The 19,258-nt window shown below is 28.9% G+C and overlaps 1 protein-coding gene across 1 annotated transcript; it reads left to right on the top strand.

Moving 5' to 3' along the window:
* The first annotated feature begins 850 nt into the window (after positions 1–850).
* On the top strand, positions 851–16,509 carry LOC100204744 (fatty acid 2-hydroxylase). The gene is made up of 5 exons (XM_065820385.1): positions 851–1,299; positions 2,419–2,454; positions 9,677–10,099; positions 15,519–15,771; positions 15,858–16,509. Exons 1-5 carry the CDS (start codon positions 1,012–1,014, stop codon positions 15,932–15,934), a joined length of 1,077 nt encoding a protein of 358 aa, XP_065676457.1. The 5' UTR covers positions 851–1,011; the 3' UTR covers positions 15,935–16,509.
* The last annotated feature ends 2,749 nt before the right edge of the window (positions 16,510–19,258 follow it).

Raw genomic sequence — 19,258 nt, 5'->3', positions numbered from 1 at the left:
AATAATAAAATAACAGAAAATATCTACAATAAATGTTAAGAAATACGTAATTTTTAAATTACCATGTGGTGATCAACACATTCTAAAGCATTGATTGTTGCTATAGCATAAAATTCAGTTTTCCCGGTAAATATTAAAAAAAAAGAAGATAAAAAAGTATAAAATCTTCTTATTTAAAAGCATCATGTAGTTAGTTAAATTAAAAAAAAGTAAATAGTAAAAGATTAGAGAAAGTAATTTTGGTGGTTTGTTATAGTTTTAGCATTGTTTGGTTTGGATTTCATAGAAAAATAAAATATTCACGATAATAGAAACTTTTTACATAAGTTTAGAATAAGTAGTGAACTTTAATTTAAAAGTATATCAACTTTCTATTTAAAAACTTTAAGAAAAAAACGGGAATAATTAAAAATAAAATAATAGCAATAACCAATAACACAATAAACAATAAAAGTAATACAACAAAAAATGCAGAAAAGCGATCTCGAAAGCGAACACGAAAGTTGCCATTTACAAAGTGGACCAAAAGTACTAACATTTAAATAAAACTTAAAAAAGCTATATCAATATAGAAACACACCATTCGACTTGAAGTGCTGGGAGTAGACGCCATATGTTTGTTTTACATAGAGTGCCATTTGGACATAGCTTGGCTTTGGAGCCAATGTTTTTATCATTAATTGTGTTTAACTGATTTTATCTTTCAACCTGCAGGTGCGGAATTTCTATTGTGAATAAGAAGTTTTAAATTTAAATATGCTTAAGTGTGGTCTTACTAATTAATATTAAGAAATCTTTAGATTATATTAGGAAAGGTTTAAATTTATTAGGCAGTGCACCCACGCCGTATGTTATGTCATAGGTGGAAATCTGAATCTGGTGCACGAAATTTGAGAGGAAAAATAAATTTTTATTTCAAGATGTATCATTTGCTTATTCCTTTAAATTAGGATGTAGTTTATATTTAGATGGTTTAATAAAAATAAGTATGTACTAATTTAATATAAAAAAATGGTTAATAAAAAAGAAAGCTTAGATAAAAACTTAAAAATTTTTAATAAAGAAGATGTAATGCAACATGTATCTCCGGAAGATTGTTGGGTGACAGTAAGAGGCGGTGTTTATAATGTAACAAAGTTTTTGAAAAATCACCCTGGAGGTCCTGATTTAATATTAACTAAAGCAGGATCTGATGTGACCAATATTTTAACAAATAATTCTATACATCAACACTCATTAAATGCTTATAAGCTTCTGGAGCAATATAAAATTGGTTGTATTGACGAACAAGATGAGGAGGTAATTAAAAATATGTTTTACACTCACACACACACACACACACACACACACACACACACACACACACACACACACACACACACACATTTTATCATTGACATGAAAGTCATAGTCATAAAAAAATAACTTCATAAGTCTTTTTTTTTTTTGTACTAAAATAAAATGCGAGAACATATTTTTAACAGGTATACTAAAATCCAGTTTTTAATGTTTTAGCTAGGGTCTTGGTTTTTAGACAGTTTATAGACAAGAAAAAAAAGCTGCTTTAATGATAGCTAACTAATTTTTATTAATATCAATCCTTAAATTTTTAGTATAATATCTTTTAATTAGACATGATTGCTACAAAAGATGTAGGTATTACTATTTAACAAATAGTAGTAGGTGTTAGTAATTTGTAATAAGAAGCTAGTGATCAATTCTTCAAGCAAAAATGATTGTAAAAATAGAATTGAAAATTATTTGATGTTTTTATTGCAAGCAATATTAACATTATTATTATTTTTTTTTTATAAAATTTTTTATTTAAAGGCTGTTTTAGTGAAACACAGTTTAGGCTCCCTAAAATATAATAGTTTGTACAGCATTTTTAAATATTATACTAAGTACAAGATAAGTTAACTATGTTGTATTAGTTTTGATAATTTCGTTTTTAAAAACAAAATTATCAAAATAATATCTCTTTATTTTAAACTTGTAAAATATCTAGTTACTAAAAATCAATCAAAAAATATTCTTGGTAATTAAAGATAATGAATATCTAACATTTATAATACATTAAATAATGTCAAACAAATAAAATATAATCAAAAATTTAAAAAGTACAACAGCAAAAATGTAAAAAGTACAACAGCAAACAACAGCAACAAAAGCAGACAAAGAACTAAGGGATAGAAATTACAAGACAGCAAAGTAATGTTAAAGCAAGCCAAACAAAAGGTTGTAATAACAAAACTTGAATGAGCAAAAATATATAAATATAATACTCATAGATTATCTTAAAAATAATTATTATTATTTTTGTTATTATGTATGTATGTAATTATATATGTGCATATGTGTGTGTGTATATATGCAATTTTTTTTTAATAATTTCATGCTTTTATATTTTACTTTTAGTATTCACAAATGAGTTTAATGGAGGGATGGAATGAGGTAAATTGTTTTTAAAACGATTTTTAACTCTATGACTATTTGTTATATTTTTTAAGTATACTCTTCGTTTTATTTAACTGTTTCAACTTATCTTAAATCATTTTTTTTATTGCATTCTGCAACACTTTTTTCTTTTAATGTGATTATAAATAGTTGTATATTATTAATCTTTCTTGTTCCAATGCTTACTAGCATCTATTGTTAATAAATAAATGATTTTAAATAATTTATTGACAATAGTTTAAATAATTTGTTAGCCATTCTAGAATTTTTGTTTTTGAACTGTTTGTTTTTGCTTTAACAAGAAATAATTATATTTATGATCATATTTTAATTATTCTGTTATATTTTAATTATTTTGTTATAATTTGTACTACACATGTACTAAATTATTTAAGTACATTTTTTAAATTTATTGCATTTATTGTTTATGAATTAGTATTCATATTTAATTTGCTTGATGATTCATCTTTGAATGATTTAACTTGACTCATTTAGTCGTTTAGAATATTTTTACTGTTTTTACTTTCTCTTTCATATTTAAATAATCAAATGTTATAAGATTGAATATGATTTATAATATTAAATATTATTTAAAATTTTAATTTGAAAACTAAAAATTTAAATAAATTAAATAAACTCATAGGTCAAATAAGAGGCCAATATTGTATCTGCTGATGAAAATTGTAAAACTAAATACATAGTTTTGATTTATTTTAAAAAACGGAAAAAATTTTATAACAATGATGATAAGTAGCCAGTAATTAAGCAAAAAATCATGAATATATTTGTATTTGTAATCTATCGTACTATTTTTCGAGACAAATTTACAATTACAATTTTTACAGTGTAGCTAAATTTATGCATTGTAAAGTACGCTGTCTTATATAAAAGTCAAAATTGTAAAATCTTATTTTGTAAAGTACAGTTTTACACAGCTTGAGAGAAAGATTTTACAATATTGTAAAAGTTTTACAGGATAGTGCTGATTTACAACAATTTCAAAAAAACTATAAGGCAAAAGTTAGTATAAATATAGCATAGGTTTTGGTTATCATAACTGTAGAGTGTTGTTAAATTTATTATAATTGTAATCAAAATAATCAAAACATTGTTTGAAATCTGATTTTTTTTTTGCTCAAGTTTTTTATTATTTGCAGTTACAGTGTTAGTTTTGTGTGCATAATGCAATAACCTGACAAGTTGTAGGTTATTAGAATTTATAATATTAGTATTATTAGGCTATCAAAATCATTTGTTTAAAATACATGCCTTGTAGCATCTGCCACTGTATATAATTTTTTTTTGAACTTTTTTTGAAAACTGAAATATGTTTCAACAGTCAAATTGATAAGAAGCACCCCTCAGGATCATTGACATCACCCCTCAATATCATTAGTTTGTTGTATCTTTGAAATGATTGCAGATAGAAAATGTAATAATATGGTCCATTAAATGTCATATGGTGTTAGAACAAGTATGAGCTAAAAGATTGTATATAAAATTTAAAAAGTTATTTATCTTGTTACCTGGCAATGTATACTGCGTTGATAATGCATCAAAAATGAATTATAATGTTGAATCATAATCTGATTTTAATGTAGTTACACATGGATGTTCACTACACTTAATGAATTTGTTAGCACATGACCCAGTTATGGAGTGTTAAAGATTGCATAGTGCACATTGTCAAGTATATTAGGAATCAACACTTTTTGGCAGAGAACAAAAAGCAGCTAGACTAAAACTCAAGATATATCATATCTCAATATACATGCTAGAATACTATGTGTCAAGTTTGAAGCAAATCTATCAAGCAAACTGTGGCATAATTAACTCTATTTTGCACCAAAAGTCTCTAAACTTGTCATTAAAAGATCTGTTTGCTCGTCTAGAACTTATTGCTTTTGCACTTGCTAAAGCACAAAGCGAAAAATATCAGATATAGTTGCATTGAGGAAGAAAACAAGTTGCTGTGCAAAAATTGTCCTAAAGATGTTTAAATATATATATATATATATATATATATATATATATATATATATATATATATATATATATATATATATATATATATATATATATATATATATATATATATTCCATCTTTGGCTCCTTCACCCCCATTGCTAAATGTAATAAGATTAATGAAATTTAAAAAATATTGTGTTCGATTATTCTTATTTCTAATGCTGTGAATCACCTTCAATCATTTTTCCTCTAAAAGGTTTCACTTTTTGTAACAAAGATCACATACTGCTAAATGAAGTCCATAAGTATAACACAGCTGATGTTTAATACCATTCGTCCAAATTTTTTCTTTATGGATGCTCTGTAATTAAAACTTATGATTACATATCAATTTAAACTATTTCATATGATTATGGAAAACAAGTTATTGTTGTTTAGCAGTTGCAACTGGATCACTGTATTTACTACAACAAAACTGGTAGTTGCATCGTTTTTTTGTTGTTTTTTTAATTTATATTTAAAATAGTTGTCAATACTATATAGTCGATCATTAGTGTCATTGCAAATCTATTCAGACTTTCAAAGTTCTAGCAGCAAGGTGCTTTTCTTTGAACAATGTATCCATGTCCATGGGCAACATAAAATAAGTACTCTTTCTGTTCTTCATTTTTTGTTAACAGTGAATTCTGTTTCATTTCAGTGCTAATAACTGAAATTTAATTTCTTAATCAGTGGAATCCATTAATTACTAGTATATACATAGTCAGTTTTCTTTCTGTTGCTTTGGTGACAACTTAAAAAACCAAGACTTGACTCTAAGTTTGTCCAGAAGCATGGAGAAAATTAGAGTCAAGTCTTGGTGGTGGATAGAACAAAATCAATGACATTGCATGTCATTGATTTCATTCTATATTCTACCGCAGATAACAGTTGAACGCTGTAACTGTAGTCTGTCTAATGGCTTGAAATTAGCATTCAGACAATTAGCATTCAGACAATTAGCATTCAGACAATTAGCATCATAAACACAGATCATTGGCTACTAACTGTATGAGGAACTGAAATGTAAACATTGTAAATAAGCAAGAAAAATGAAAAATTCCTTTTTTTTCACCAGCTTTCAGTTTGAATTGAGACCTGAAAATCTATATTTTAAATGAATTAGTGATTCTTGGTTTCTAAGGTGCCTGGTTACACTAGATGGCAAGAGTTTAGGTTGAACACCACACCATGGAGTTCAACATAAAAAGATGATCGCTAGTTCCAAGAATTTCTTGTAACCATTTTGAAGTTGACAGATTTCAATATTTGTCTCAGCAAATTGAACTATCTGAGCAGAAGTAGAAGTTTTGTCAAATCATAAACCTCTTATAATGTAGCAAATATTCAGTTCCAACTAACCCATGGAGTTTAAACAGGCTTGGTCAGGAAGCAATGCGATTCCACTCTATTTCTGACCACCCAAGTTATATTTAGTTGCGACAACATAGCCATGGCTTTTTAGATGTTTTGAGAACATTCAAATTTATGTATGTTTCCATTATGCCAAAAACATTTTGACTTGCTAAAACAATTAAATTCGTAAATAATCAAATGTTTTTATATTAGCAAAGTGCTTTTAAGTCCATCTGTTTATTATACTATAATATATATTATAAATTAGTATATAAAGGGCATATTACATTCTTAGTACCATTTCATGAAGACTATTGTACATGCGAAAGCTGGTGTTTTTGATTGGTCTTAGTCTCCTTTTAGTGCTTGAAATAGATTTCTGAAGCAAGCAGACACTTCATTAAAAAAAAGAGATGTTGAAATAAACAGGTATAAAATAGGACTACCCTGATACAATTGGAAAAGGAGGAATAGCAACAGCAGGTTATATAGCTAGAGAACTATTGCATCAAAAATCTTATAAGGATTTAATTATTACACAATTGCTTGTTCAATGTCTTGCAACATTTCAAAATTTCAAATTTCTCAGTAATTCTTTGAGCATTTTCCTCAAAAAGGAAAATAAATGTGGATCAATATAAAAGCTATTTTACAGATTTTTATTTATTCCTAATTAACAAGTTTCTCTCTGTTACAAAAATAAATTTACCTGGACCATGGATCAGTATAACACCATCACTTCACAAACTGATTGGTAATTCTTGGGTGCTAATTTTGAGTAATGAGGAAAGTGGTTTGGGAAATTTTTATAATTCTGGGTTAAAAGGTAATAACAAAATATTAAGATTGATACATACTAGACTCTCAAGTAAAAACTCCTAAATTGTCAATTTAACAGACACCATTTACCGAATGTTGATATTATCTGATCAAATTATTTTTGATAAGAGATACAAGTCAAAACCATTCTGCAAATTTTGGTATGAAAGAAGACATTCTGATAAATATTATCATAAACTAAATGTCTCTTATAACATTTTATCTGAAGATGACACATATTTTAAAATGTTAACATATGAATAAATTATATATTTTAGTACTTCTTTTGATAATTTTTATTGTTTTTGTCATTGATGTATTTATGTTATCTTTTATTACAAAATAAACATACATTTTTGTAAATATTTATACGTATTTTAGTTATAACCAATGAAAAAGCAAATTTTATGAAATTTTCGATATTTTGTTCTTTTAAATTTTGACCTAAATATCCTGCAGCAAATTTACTTTTTTTCCAAAATTTACGCATAAAAACCTTTCCAAAAAGTTCTTAATCAACTCCGTAGCACTTTCCGTTCAAAAGTTATGAACCAATATCTGTGTAAACAGTTGTTTGGCCCACTGTGCCTCTGCAACGGTGTTTATTCACTCGTGATTCTCTATGTATATATGTATGTTTATGTTCAGTCGCCTGTAAGCTCCTGTATGTTTATTTGATTATTAATTTTATTATCTTTGATTATTATTTTTTTAATTTTATTGAAAACGCATTTGTTGATTTTTATAAAAATCAATTGTACAAATATTTTAAAAAGATTTACATTTAAAGAATTAAAAGTTAATCTACAGTATGTCGAAAAAGTCCATCACCGCCTGATGATTTTTCAATAAAAACAAATTTTTATATGCTTAAATTTAGATTTTTGACCTGAATTTTTTTTTTTTAATGTTGAATTTATATAAAAAAACATTTTTATAACAAGAAATTAATATTCTTATACTTAAAACAAAAATTATCCACTAAATTAGAAAAAGTGTAAGTCAAAAAAGTGTACCACCCCCTAATCATTTTTTAACTTTTTTTTTTTTGTGTTGTTTACTTGGTAAAATTGCAGAAAAAAAGCCAAAAACAAACAAAATTGATTAATAGAAGTTATTCTAAATAATTTTTTAGCAAAGTTTGTTCTCTTTTTAGAAAAGATATGAAATTCATGAATCAGTAAAAAAACTGATCCTGGGACACTATAAAAGTAGGCAAGTATATAAAACTATTTATAAAATAGTAAATATTAAGCCTAATAGTGTAGGAAATATCATTAGAAAATATAAAAAAATGGGTACTGTAAAAAAATTGCCAAAAAAAGGACACCCAGCTAATACTACTTTACGCATTGATATAGAAATTATTCTAAAAGTTAAACAAGATCGAGGATTATCTGCACCAAAGCTTGCAAAAGATTTACAAACAGATCATGGTATAACCGTAAATCCTCAAACTGTTCGTAATCACTTGAAAAACCAAGATTTTGTAGGTAGAATTGCTCCAAAAAAGACTTTTGAGTAAAAAGAATCAAAAGAAAAGATTGGCTTAGGCTAAGAAACATTTAAGTAGGACTATTGACCATAGGCAAAGAGTTTTATGGTCAAATGAAACAAAAATATATATGTTTGGTTCTGATGGTATCATACACAAATGGAGAAAAAATAGTGAACGCCAAAATCCTAAATGTATGAGACTAACTGTCAATAACATTTCAAAATGATATATTCTTACTTATTTTTTCCTTTTATCATAGGTCGGATGATGGTTTGGGGCTCTTTTGCTTGGAGTGATGTTAGTGAATTCATTGATGGAATAATGACATCAGAGGTTTATACTGATATTCTGAAGCAAAAACTGAGATCAAGCGCCAGAAGTGCATGCTTATCTCGTAATTTTACCTTTCAATAGGATAGAGATCATAAATACACATCAAAATTAGCAACTGAGTGGTTTAAAAAAAAACAGTATTAAAGTGTTAGGTTGGGTTTCTCAGTCACCAAACCTAAGTGCGATTGAAAATTTATGGAATCATTTTAAAATTGAAGTAGCTGATCAAAAACCATCCAGCTTGTCGCAATTAAAGGCAATTCTCATTGAGGAATGGGAAAAATTAGACACACGATGGCTTAAAAACTTAGTAAATTCAATCCCTAAAAGGCGTCTTGCAGTCATCAAGGCAAAAGGCGCACAAATAGACTATTAATTTTATATTAGCAAAATAGTTATTTAAGGGGCGATACACTTTTTAGACTTTTAAGGGGCGATACACTTTTTTGACTTTTGACATACTGTATATTTTTATATGTATAATTATTTATAGAATTTTATAACTTACTTAACTTTATATAATTTAAAAAATAAAATTTAAAATTTTCTTTTTATAAACGATCAATAAAAGTAAATCATCGCTTAGTTTAAGTATAATATAAAGTTTTTAAATGTATACGTAGTCTGCAGTTTAGATAATGATCATTATAGACCGCAACGATTATAGTAACACAACAATTTATTTTTTTTCTTGTTTATCTTACTTAAGAAGAATTGCTTTAAATAATTTATATAAAAAAGTTTTCTTTTTTTTTTATATATATAATTCAACTACCGTTAGTTTCATTAGAATCTTGAAAAAACATAAATACTTAATTAAAAATTACATTATACTCTTTGATAAATTGAAGAACGTTTTTTTTTTTAAACGGTCATTAATTGTAAGTTGTAACTTTTTATAAAATTGTCACTTAATTTTATAAAAAAAATTATTTTTTTGTGCTTTTTGAAATGTTCTCAAAATAACTGAAAAGCTGTGGCCATGTTGTTGCAATTAAATATTATTTGCCTGATCAGATATAGAGTGTGATCGCACCTGCTTCCCGACCAAGCCTATATATATTAATTATATATATATATATATATATATATATATATATATATATATATATATATATATATATATATATATATATATATATTGATTATATATATATAAATATATATATAAATTTGTTTTAATTACTAAATAAAACTTTTTTTTAGAATCTTGTGGATTGGAATAAAGGCATGGTTTTTCAAGTTCACAAATTAGGCCATAACTATTTGAAATGGGTACACTCACCTGTGAACAAGAAATTGAAGTTATTTGATTCTGAATTTGTTGAATTTTTTTCTAAAACGCCTTGGTATGTAATACCTTTGGTATGGATACCTATAATTATAATCGTTTCTATGCTTTCAATTAATGAAATGCATGAAACCATTTCAGATAAATTTAAGTTTGAGAATATTTACGTTTATAAGTCGTTAGCTCTGGCGTGCTTCTGCTTCAGTTTTTCAATTGGTTTACCATTGTGGACATTGATCGAATATATGTTACATCGCTATTTATTTCATTTGGAGCCAAAAGGACCTTCTTTTTTTTGGATTACAATGCATTTCTTTTTTCATGGTCAACACCACAAGGTTAGTTGATATTTTATTTTAATACTTTACCATTTTACAAGTTTTTCTACATCTGCTCCTTTTTTTTCTCCAAAAACTAGCAAGTTTCTCTTCCCAATTAATTTTCTGCACTTTTATGCTTTACATGTAAAAACTTCCTAAATCAAATCCTAAACCTAAAAACATATCCTAAATCTTCTCGGGCAGTTTCTATCAGATACACCTACCATTTCCAAATTTTTACTTAAGCTCATAACTTTATTTCCAGGTTTTCTATTCTTTTTAAGCGCTGCATTATATTCATTACATTGTGTGGTATACACTTTTTCTTTAAATTTTAACAAATAAATTTTTATGTTAGAAGTGGAGAATTCGGTCCCAGTTTATTGTACATGAGAGTGTTGAAAAATGGTGTAAATCTTTTCGCCTCCGCAGATTTCTTTTTGTAGGCAAAATGTTTTAGAGGCCAACGCCAATAGGGAGGCAGAAGCCAATGGTGGCTGCCTCCAGAAGAAATTTTGAAGGCAAAACCATTTGGAGGTCACCTCTAATAGCTTCTGCCTCCCAGCTGGCTGCGGCCGCCAAATTGAAGGTGGAAATATTTGCCTCCCGCCGGCAGATGTAATAAAAGTAATTGCACATTTGTCTTTAAGTTAACAAGCAATTAAAATATTAACTGAGAACAAATATTAAATATTTTACATCAGAGTTTGGTTTCATATGGTTTATTGACTATTTAAATAATTTTTTGAAAAAAATAATTATGATTTTGCCAGAGCGGCTGTTTTTCTAGGACTATCGAATAAGTTTGTAATTTTATATTCAAAACAAATGTTAAAAATTCGAAATTTTGTTTACAAGCCTTAAGCAAAAAAAATCAAAAAAAAATTTATGACAAATAAGTTTTTGATCAATAATTAATATTTAAAAAAAAAAAAAAAATTTTTTTTTGCGTGTTAACTGTGACATTACTGTTTAACCTATAATTAATGTTTATTAAAAATTTCTTTGTTTTTATTTTTCAAAGTTTTTTAGAATACATGCACATACATACTAGTATAGCCTAATCATAATCGACTAATATAGCCGTAGTCATAGTGTAGTGTACATAGACTGACTGACATAAATAGATGGTTTACCCAGTGGGAACCCTTTGTCTGACGGACGACACATTTCCATTGGGTAGGCTTTTGGAGGTGTCTTTAAACTAAAAGCATTTCAATATTTATTTTAATAGGATATAGTGGTTAATAAATTAATCTAATTTATATTAAAAGTTGTTCAATTAAATTACAGTGGATTTTTTGATGAAACAGCCAAAATAAATGGTAATAATTTATGTACAAATAGGCGCATACAAATGAGAAAAAATTATTCAAACGCGCAAATAAACGAATAATGCTTGCAGACATTTTATAGTTTTGAAAGTACAACAAGAAACATCGCTGAAGCAATTAAAATATTTAATAAACTCAATTTAAAAATTTACATCTTTTTAAATTTTCAATTATGTTTTTTTAAACTTTTCAATGTTTTAAATGTTTTGAATTTTTAAACATTTTAAACTTTTTTAACTTTTAAACGTTTTAAACTTTTAATCGCTTAAAGCTTTAAAACATGTAAAAGTAGATGAGTCTATATTTTTAAACATTTTAAAAGTATAGAATAAAGTATAGATAATATTTATAAAAGTATATATATTTAAAGTTTATAAATTTTTGTTGTTGTTGTTGCACTACTAATTTATTCTACTTAATTTATTAGTTTAAAAGAAAAAATTAAAATTTTTTTAAATACTCAAAACTTTTGCATGCAATCATATAAAATGAAACTTAATGTCAAATATTTAACATTTGTTTCTAGTTAATATTTAATTGCTCATTAACTTAAAAGCAGACATGCAATTATTTTTTATTTCATCTGCTGGCAGAAGGTAAATATTTCCGCCTCCAATTTAGTGACTGCAGCCAGTTGGGAGGCAGAAGCCATTGGAAGCGACCTCCAAATGGTTCTGCCTCCATTTTTTGTTTGGAGGCAGCCACCAATGGCTTCCGCCTCCTAATGGGGTTAGCCTCCAAAACAATTTGCCTCCAAAAAATAACTCTTACTGCGGTCGCCAATAAAAGAACAGAAGCTACTAGAGCCAGAAGAAAGAACATTTTGCTGCTAAAAATTGATTGGGAGGCTGCCACCTACAGCTTCTGCCTCCCTAAAAAGTTCGCCTTTAGGCAGAAAGTTACTTTGCCGCCGGGCGGCCTTATCAGCTCTGGTACATGATAGTTGAGAAATTTAACCATAGCATTATATAGTGCATTCTATAGTATGATTAAATTCCCTAATGATTTCTTTTTATATCAAGGGTATTTTCATTGCCTATATAACTATCAATATTTAAAAATTAAATTACCAAAAAACTTTAATTAAACCATAAAGATATTTAAACAGCTTTATCACGTTGTGGTAAAGCTGTGATTCCCTTTAAGACCCTTAAACTGTGATTCCCTTTAAGATCTTTTTTATATTTTATATTAAGAAAAAAACATATATTAATTTAGTGATTAATTAATGGTAAATGAAAGTATTAAAATAAAAATTCGATTTTGGTTCCATTAAATCTCATATACCAAATCCATCCTATGCTTTTTTTTCTTATTTTTTAACCATCTTTGCTTCCAACAAGGCTGCAAGCAACCACTAATTAAAGTTGGAAGTTACTGAAAGAGAAAAGATGAAGATTGTAGAGCAAGATAACGATTGACAGACGACTTAAAGGGTTGTTAATGTTAATTAAAGAGTATAGGGCCAAGGAGAGAATCTTGAGGAACCCTTGTAGTTACATAAGAAGAGTGCTGTCCATCAAGGACAACTTTTATACTATGATTGGAAAGGAAGAATTCAATAATCTTAAAGATGTTACCAGATACACTATAAGGAGAAAGCTCAGGAGAAGACCAGCATGCCATACTTTATTTTAACCTCTCCACCTTTATCTAATGCACGATAAAACCTATCAGTTATTACTGTTAGCAAATCAGCTGTAGAGCAAGAAGATCGAAATCCATATTGATGGTCAGAAAGTAAATTATTAGATTCAAGATGAGAGGTAAAGTGTTTGTTAGTTAAAGATTCAAAAACCTTGCTTATGATAGGAAGAAGACTAATGGGATGGTAGTTAGACAAATCAGATTGTTCTCCAGAATTTTTGAAAATAGAGATAACAGATGCCGCTTTCCAGCAGGCTGAAAAACAAGACTGTTAAACATTTGTTGAATAGTTTTGAAAGTATAGACGACGGTTTCAGAGAACACTTCAGCAAGACTATAACAGGTTATAGTATAGGTTATATGTTGTCTGGGCCACAAGCTGTAGAAGAGTCTAAGCAGGAAATCACTTTAGATACAGAAGCTGAAGTGATACGAATGTCAAGCAATCGATCAACCTGCTTGACGGCTATATCAGGTAGAACGCAAGTTGTGGAATCAAGAGATGATATTGATGAAAAGTTCTTAGCAAGCTATTTAGCTTTGTCTTTAGGTGAGGTGACAAAGTCTGAACCATAAAAGAGAGATGGAATTACAGATTTGCCCTTATTATTGATACTATTGAAGATTCTCCAGAAGTCACCAGAGCCTAATTTTTGTGATGAAGTATGAGATTTTATGACCTGAGAATAGCGGGCTTTGGCGTTAGACAAAACCTTTTTACAATGGTTACTAGCAGTAATAAACAGGTGTCTGTTTTCTGGAGAATTGTTTTGCTGATAGATATGAAAGTAATGGTTTTGATTGGCAATTGCAGCAGCACAATGTGAGGAAAACCATGAAGAAGAGTTAGGCTTTACCTGGAATCGTCAATTGGGAATAAAAGATTCCATGCCAGCCTGAATCCACAGAGTTATGTAAGAAGCACATTTGTCTACTGGAAGACAAAAGATTTCTACTCAAGGGCCATCACAAAGAAAATCACGGATAGAGTCCCAGTCAGCTTTAAAGTAGTTTTAAGAGGTATGATGATAGGGGGATTTAGATGATGAAGAAGAATGAGATAATAGTTTTCGAGAGATCAAACCGTGATCAGAAGCACCTAATGGTGAATGTGGAGAAACTGAGCACTGACTAGGATCAGAAACAAGACATAAGTTGAGTAGAGAAGGTAAATGATTCAGGTTGTCTGGAAAGCGAGTTGGAAAGTGGACTATTTGAGTTAGGGATTGAGAAAGGCAAAAGTTGTGGGCTTTAATGCTTGCAGAGTCACTGACACTAGAACCATGCCATTCAGGGTGATGATCATTAAAGTCAACAATAACAACAATATTGGCTGATGGATAAAGAGAGAGGGCTTGGTCAATTTGATCAGAAATAACATCAAAAAGAGTGCAGTCTTGATATGAAGGATGGTGATATAGAACAAAGAGAAAGGCAATAAAGTGAAGTGGTGCTAAACGAAAGCACATAAAGGAATAGTCTTTGGATTCAAACCTAGTTTCCTGACAAATGGGTGAATTCTTACGAATGTAAATGCCCAGGTCAAGAATGTGACTATTGGAGTCTTTACGAATTAAAGGAAGATAGCCATCAACACTAAGATCCCAAGATGAGACAGCTGAACTCAATTTAGTCTCACAAAGAGCAAGTAGGTCTGGTAGACTTTGCAAGACTCAACCAAAGAAAAGTTACTTCGAAGACCACGAATATTAGTGAATGATAGGTTTAGAGAACTTGGTGATGATGATGGTTATTTGTGTTTTATAGTTTTTGGAACTTTATTCATTTTTAAATTTGTTAAAGAACTTGACTCAAGTCATAGATAGTACTCAGTACACTGTTTAATAACCCAAGCAATTGGCTCATTACTATTATATACCCTAAGCCGTAAAAAAGGGCTCTAAATGTTGCCTTGGTAATGCACATCAAAAGTAAAAACAGGGACACCATCTATCTGCAACATGGCACTGTTAATACTTCGATATTTTTCAACTGTTGATGGAATCAGCCTCTATGAGAGCTACTACAGTGTTTGGGAAACCTGACTAATAGCTAGCCTCAGAACCGTAAAACTGAGTTTTAGAGCTGTACCCTCATTAGAAGATAATAGGAAGATGGATATGTCATACCATATCTATCTTCCTATTTATTATACAGCTCTTCATAAAGATTTTATAACTAGGTTTTTTAATTGTTGTATCGACATTGGCACTTGCATATAATATTAGTATGTATATGTGTGTATACATAAATACATGCTGTGCAAAAGAAAAGCTAGTCACTTTTAACCTACAACAATATTTTAACACACCACTTGATTATCATAATCCACCACTTGATTTACTTACATTTGCCTTTTTCTATATCTGTTTCATGCTATCTCTTTTCATTTCATACTATCTCTTTTACTACTTTTGTTATGACCTTGATGATGATATATCTTATTTGTTTTTAAGGTTCCATTTGATGAAATGCGTTTAGTTTTTCCACCTGCCTGTGCTTCAGTCTTTGCCTTTTTATTGAATTACCTTCTTGTATCAGTTTTGCCACACGGGATTGGTCGAGCTGTTTTTGCAGGGGGGATGTTAGGTTATGTTATCTACGATCTGACACACTACTATTTGCACCATGGTTCACCTGCGAGAGGCAGTTGGTTCCACTCTTTAAAGTATTATCATGTTCTTCATCACTTTGATGATCACAGTACAGGTTTTATATTTTTAGATATTTTTAATAAATTGAAAAGTAAACGTTTTTCGATGTAATATTATTTTGATACATTGTTTTAATTTTAGGTTTCGGCATTTCTACGAAGTTGTGGGATTACCCTTTTTCTACTGTAAATAAGAAATTTTTAGAAAAATCCAATTAGTTTTAGTAGGTGCATTGGTGGCATTTAATAAAGCATTTTATATTGGTGGCATATCAATAAAGCTTTTTGGATTTAGATGCTCTTAGGTCACTTTTTTTTTCAAAATATTTTTATTTTTCAAGTTTATATATCTTTATATCTTTGTTTTCTTTCATTATATATTATTTTTGTTTTCATAATTCTAATTTTTCGAAATCAAAATTTTTTTTCTACAATAATAAATTGCTTTTATTAATCATAGTCACTATGAAATTTTCACCAAGATGCTCATTTTACGTGTGAAATGTTTTAAAAAAAGAATGAAATTTAAGAAATCAATTGCACATATATTTAGTATTTAATGAATTATTATTTATGACGAAATTGTAGGAATTATTATAGAAAAAACTAATATAATATATAATATATTTTAAAAATATTTTACGAATATAAATTTTAGTTCAACTTTTCATAACCATTGTTAATACCAACTTGTTTACAATAAAACGGTCTTTAAAAGTTTTCTGAGTGATATTTGAATACCAAAGATATGATTGAAAATAAGATTATTACAAAAGAAAATAAAGATACATACATATTTACTTATTTTTTTCATTATTGTTATTATTTTTTAATATTATTTTCTTTTTCTTGTTTATTAGATAAAAATATATAGTTCGTAATACATTAGTAAAAAACCAGTGGCGTCGCTAGGGGATGATTGTGCGGACCGTACCGGGTGAAATAATCACGACCTGAGAGGTGACACCATAATGAAAAAAATGCAAATTTGACAGAACTGCTCATGCTTGTGTTAACTTATTTTTGCGTTTGACCAAACCAACAGTTTTAGGGGTTTTTTTGATATTGTTTATTAATAACTATTTTTTCATTTCACATACAAATCTTTCGTCTTTTATTCAAGATCAAGGAATGGTATTTCTTATGCCTTTCACAAAAGATTGTATTTCGGATGTCTTTCATAAAAATTAATGACAGTAACGTTTTGTTGATTTTATGATAAGCCATTATGTTTTCCGATTTTATTATCTTGGCTTTGTTTATCACAAAACTACCTACTTTTGATGTTTTATATTCAACAAGAATTATAGTGTTTGACAAAATTTATTTTGAAGTGTTGAAAGTCACGCGTTCAAGTTGCTAAGAAGCAAATAGCGTCCTTTTGTAAAAGATTAATGTGGCACGTTATATAATACGCTAGAGAGCCATTAACGAATGCGATTTTAATATAAAAAGAATTTATATTTGTTTCTAAAGGTTGGTTTCCATATAGTTTCCATATATATACACGATAATATCGTGTCTTACGACCTAATGTTTTTATCAAATTACAATTTTATTTTTGTTTACATTCTATTTTTGAAATATATTGGTTGCGTTGTTTAGTATCAACCAATAGAAAACATAGTACAGCGCGCAATAATAGAATCAGCCAATCATAGAGTCGTGTGAAAATTGTCGTTGGAATAGAATTTTATAAATCTCTATGACATCAATGACACAACCGTAAAACAATCTTGCAAGACAAAATTTGTCGTACGATGTTTCCATAAGGTCGCGCGACCACGTTTATGAAAACCGACTTTAAAAGATTTAAATATATAAATAGCACGTTATTGAAAATTAGTGATTCATTAATATCTCCGGGAAACGTACAATAAATTCCCCAAAGAGGCTAATATTTGTTTTGATTTTTTGACTATATCTATTCCACTATCATGTATTATTTTTAGGATAAATTAAGATTTCGCTTGTCACACTTTTGATAGCACAATTCGAGTTATGTAATTGATACTTACTCCGTCAATGCCAGCAGTGTGCATTTTTCAATAAGGGAAATAGAGACAGAAGTGTAAGAGGATTAATATAGAAACACAGTAGGCAAAAACTAAGTAGCAGTGGATAAATATGAAACAGAAATTGGCGTTAAATACGATTCTTCTCATGATATTGTAAATGTGACGATGAATCAAGTTGATCAAAAATCTTATAATATTTTATCTGATTTTTTTCTGGAATGTATTATTTTGAGAAAGAGGAAGCTTTTGTTTTTCAAAATAAGGATGGTCTGTTAAGTGCTTTGACAAGGCGAGGCGCAAAAGCGAAAGAAGATGTGCGCCAGCTGTCAAAAGAATGGTTTTTCAAGATGATATCAATTATTGAGAAAATGCTGCGGTAATGAATGATTTACTCGCTCGTCAGTGAGAAGCTATACTGCTTTTACTGCAAACTCTTTGCTTTTAATGCAACATTCAAATTTGTCACTGGGTTTCAAATGTTGTGGAAGCTAAGCCCAAAGTTATATAGTCATGAGATATCGAATAATCATCTATGTTACCTTGAAAAACGGAGAACATTAGCAGCAGTACATAAGCTGCACACAACACTTATTGCTGAAAGTATTGCTGTGGTGAAAGGGAGAAAAAAAATTGGGGGAATATCTTGTACAGGTTGCTAGATATCACATTGTATTTTGATAAACAAAATCTGGCATTTTGTGACCATTAGTAATATTATTCTTCATTGAATAGGGGAAACTTTTTCGAAATAGTTGAGATGGTTTTTAAATATTACATGCGCTGATAGAACACCTAATGAGATTAAAGCAAATTTCAGGTACTGCAAAAGCATCCCTATCTTTAACCAGAAACTCAGAAAAAAGTTTTAAACGTTCTGGCAAATCATGTGAAGTTAATTCTTGTCAACAAAATAGAGGCTGCAAGGTATTTTGGAACTTTGTTTGTCAGCACATTTGACCAATCAAATACTGACCAGCTGTTTGAGATGATTAGATTTGTGAAAATCTACAATGGAAAAGTTAAAGTAAGAGAAGTATTTCTAGAATTTTTTACTTTAAAAGGCAAAAAAGCTAATAACCTTAGCTCTGACATTTTTTAAAATCTAGAAAGTAATAGACTTGACACTATGATGTCAAGAGCCTTAAGTAATGATAATGCTGCCACATGTCTGGAATCTATGGAGGCGTTTAGGCCACTCTGAAATGAAAGAAATGAAAGTGTGGACCGTTCGTTTAACTTATGTGGTCAACACTTTTTTGCTGAAAATGCTTCATGTGTAACATGTTTTGAAGCTCTTGAAAGAACATATTTCTTTGCTGCTTCCACCCATCGATGGGATATTTTAATTGACCACTCTGCAATGTCGGTCAAAAAGCTATCAACAACAGGTCGGAGAGCAAATAATGCTGCTCTTAAACTAGTAAAAGATAAGTTTAATGAATGTGTGAAGGCAATTGAAACTCTATGTGTTCCTAGTGAAAATGTGAGCACAAGAGGTACAGTACAAAGTCTTTACCTGATCTCT

This window comes from Hydra vulgaris, chromosome 15 (assembly GCF_038396675.1).
Source record: "Hydra vulgaris chromosome 15, alternate assembly HydraT2T_AEP".
Classification (NCBI taxonomy): Eukaryota; Metazoa; Cnidaria; class Hydrozoa; order Anthoathecata; family Hydridae; genus Hydra; species Hydra vulgaris.
The sequence above is the reverse complement of the archived record's forward strand: the minus strand, read 5'-3'. Positions and strand labels throughout refer to the sequence as shown.

Bases quoted from the DNA above. Each gene is read 5' to 3' on its own strand.
- LOC100204744 (XM_065820385.1), top strand. From the start codon at position 1,012: ATGGTTAATAAAAAAGAAAGCTTAGATAAAAACTTAAAAATTTTTAAT. The intron at 1,300-2,418 runs GTAATTAAAAAT...TTTTACTTTTAG, and splicing joins TTGACGAACAAGATGAGGAG to TATTCACAAATGAGTTTAAT. The intron at 2,455-9,676 runs GTAAATTGTTTT...ACTTTTTTTTAG, and splicing joins TAATGGAGGGATGGAATGAG to AATCTTGTGGATTGGAATAA.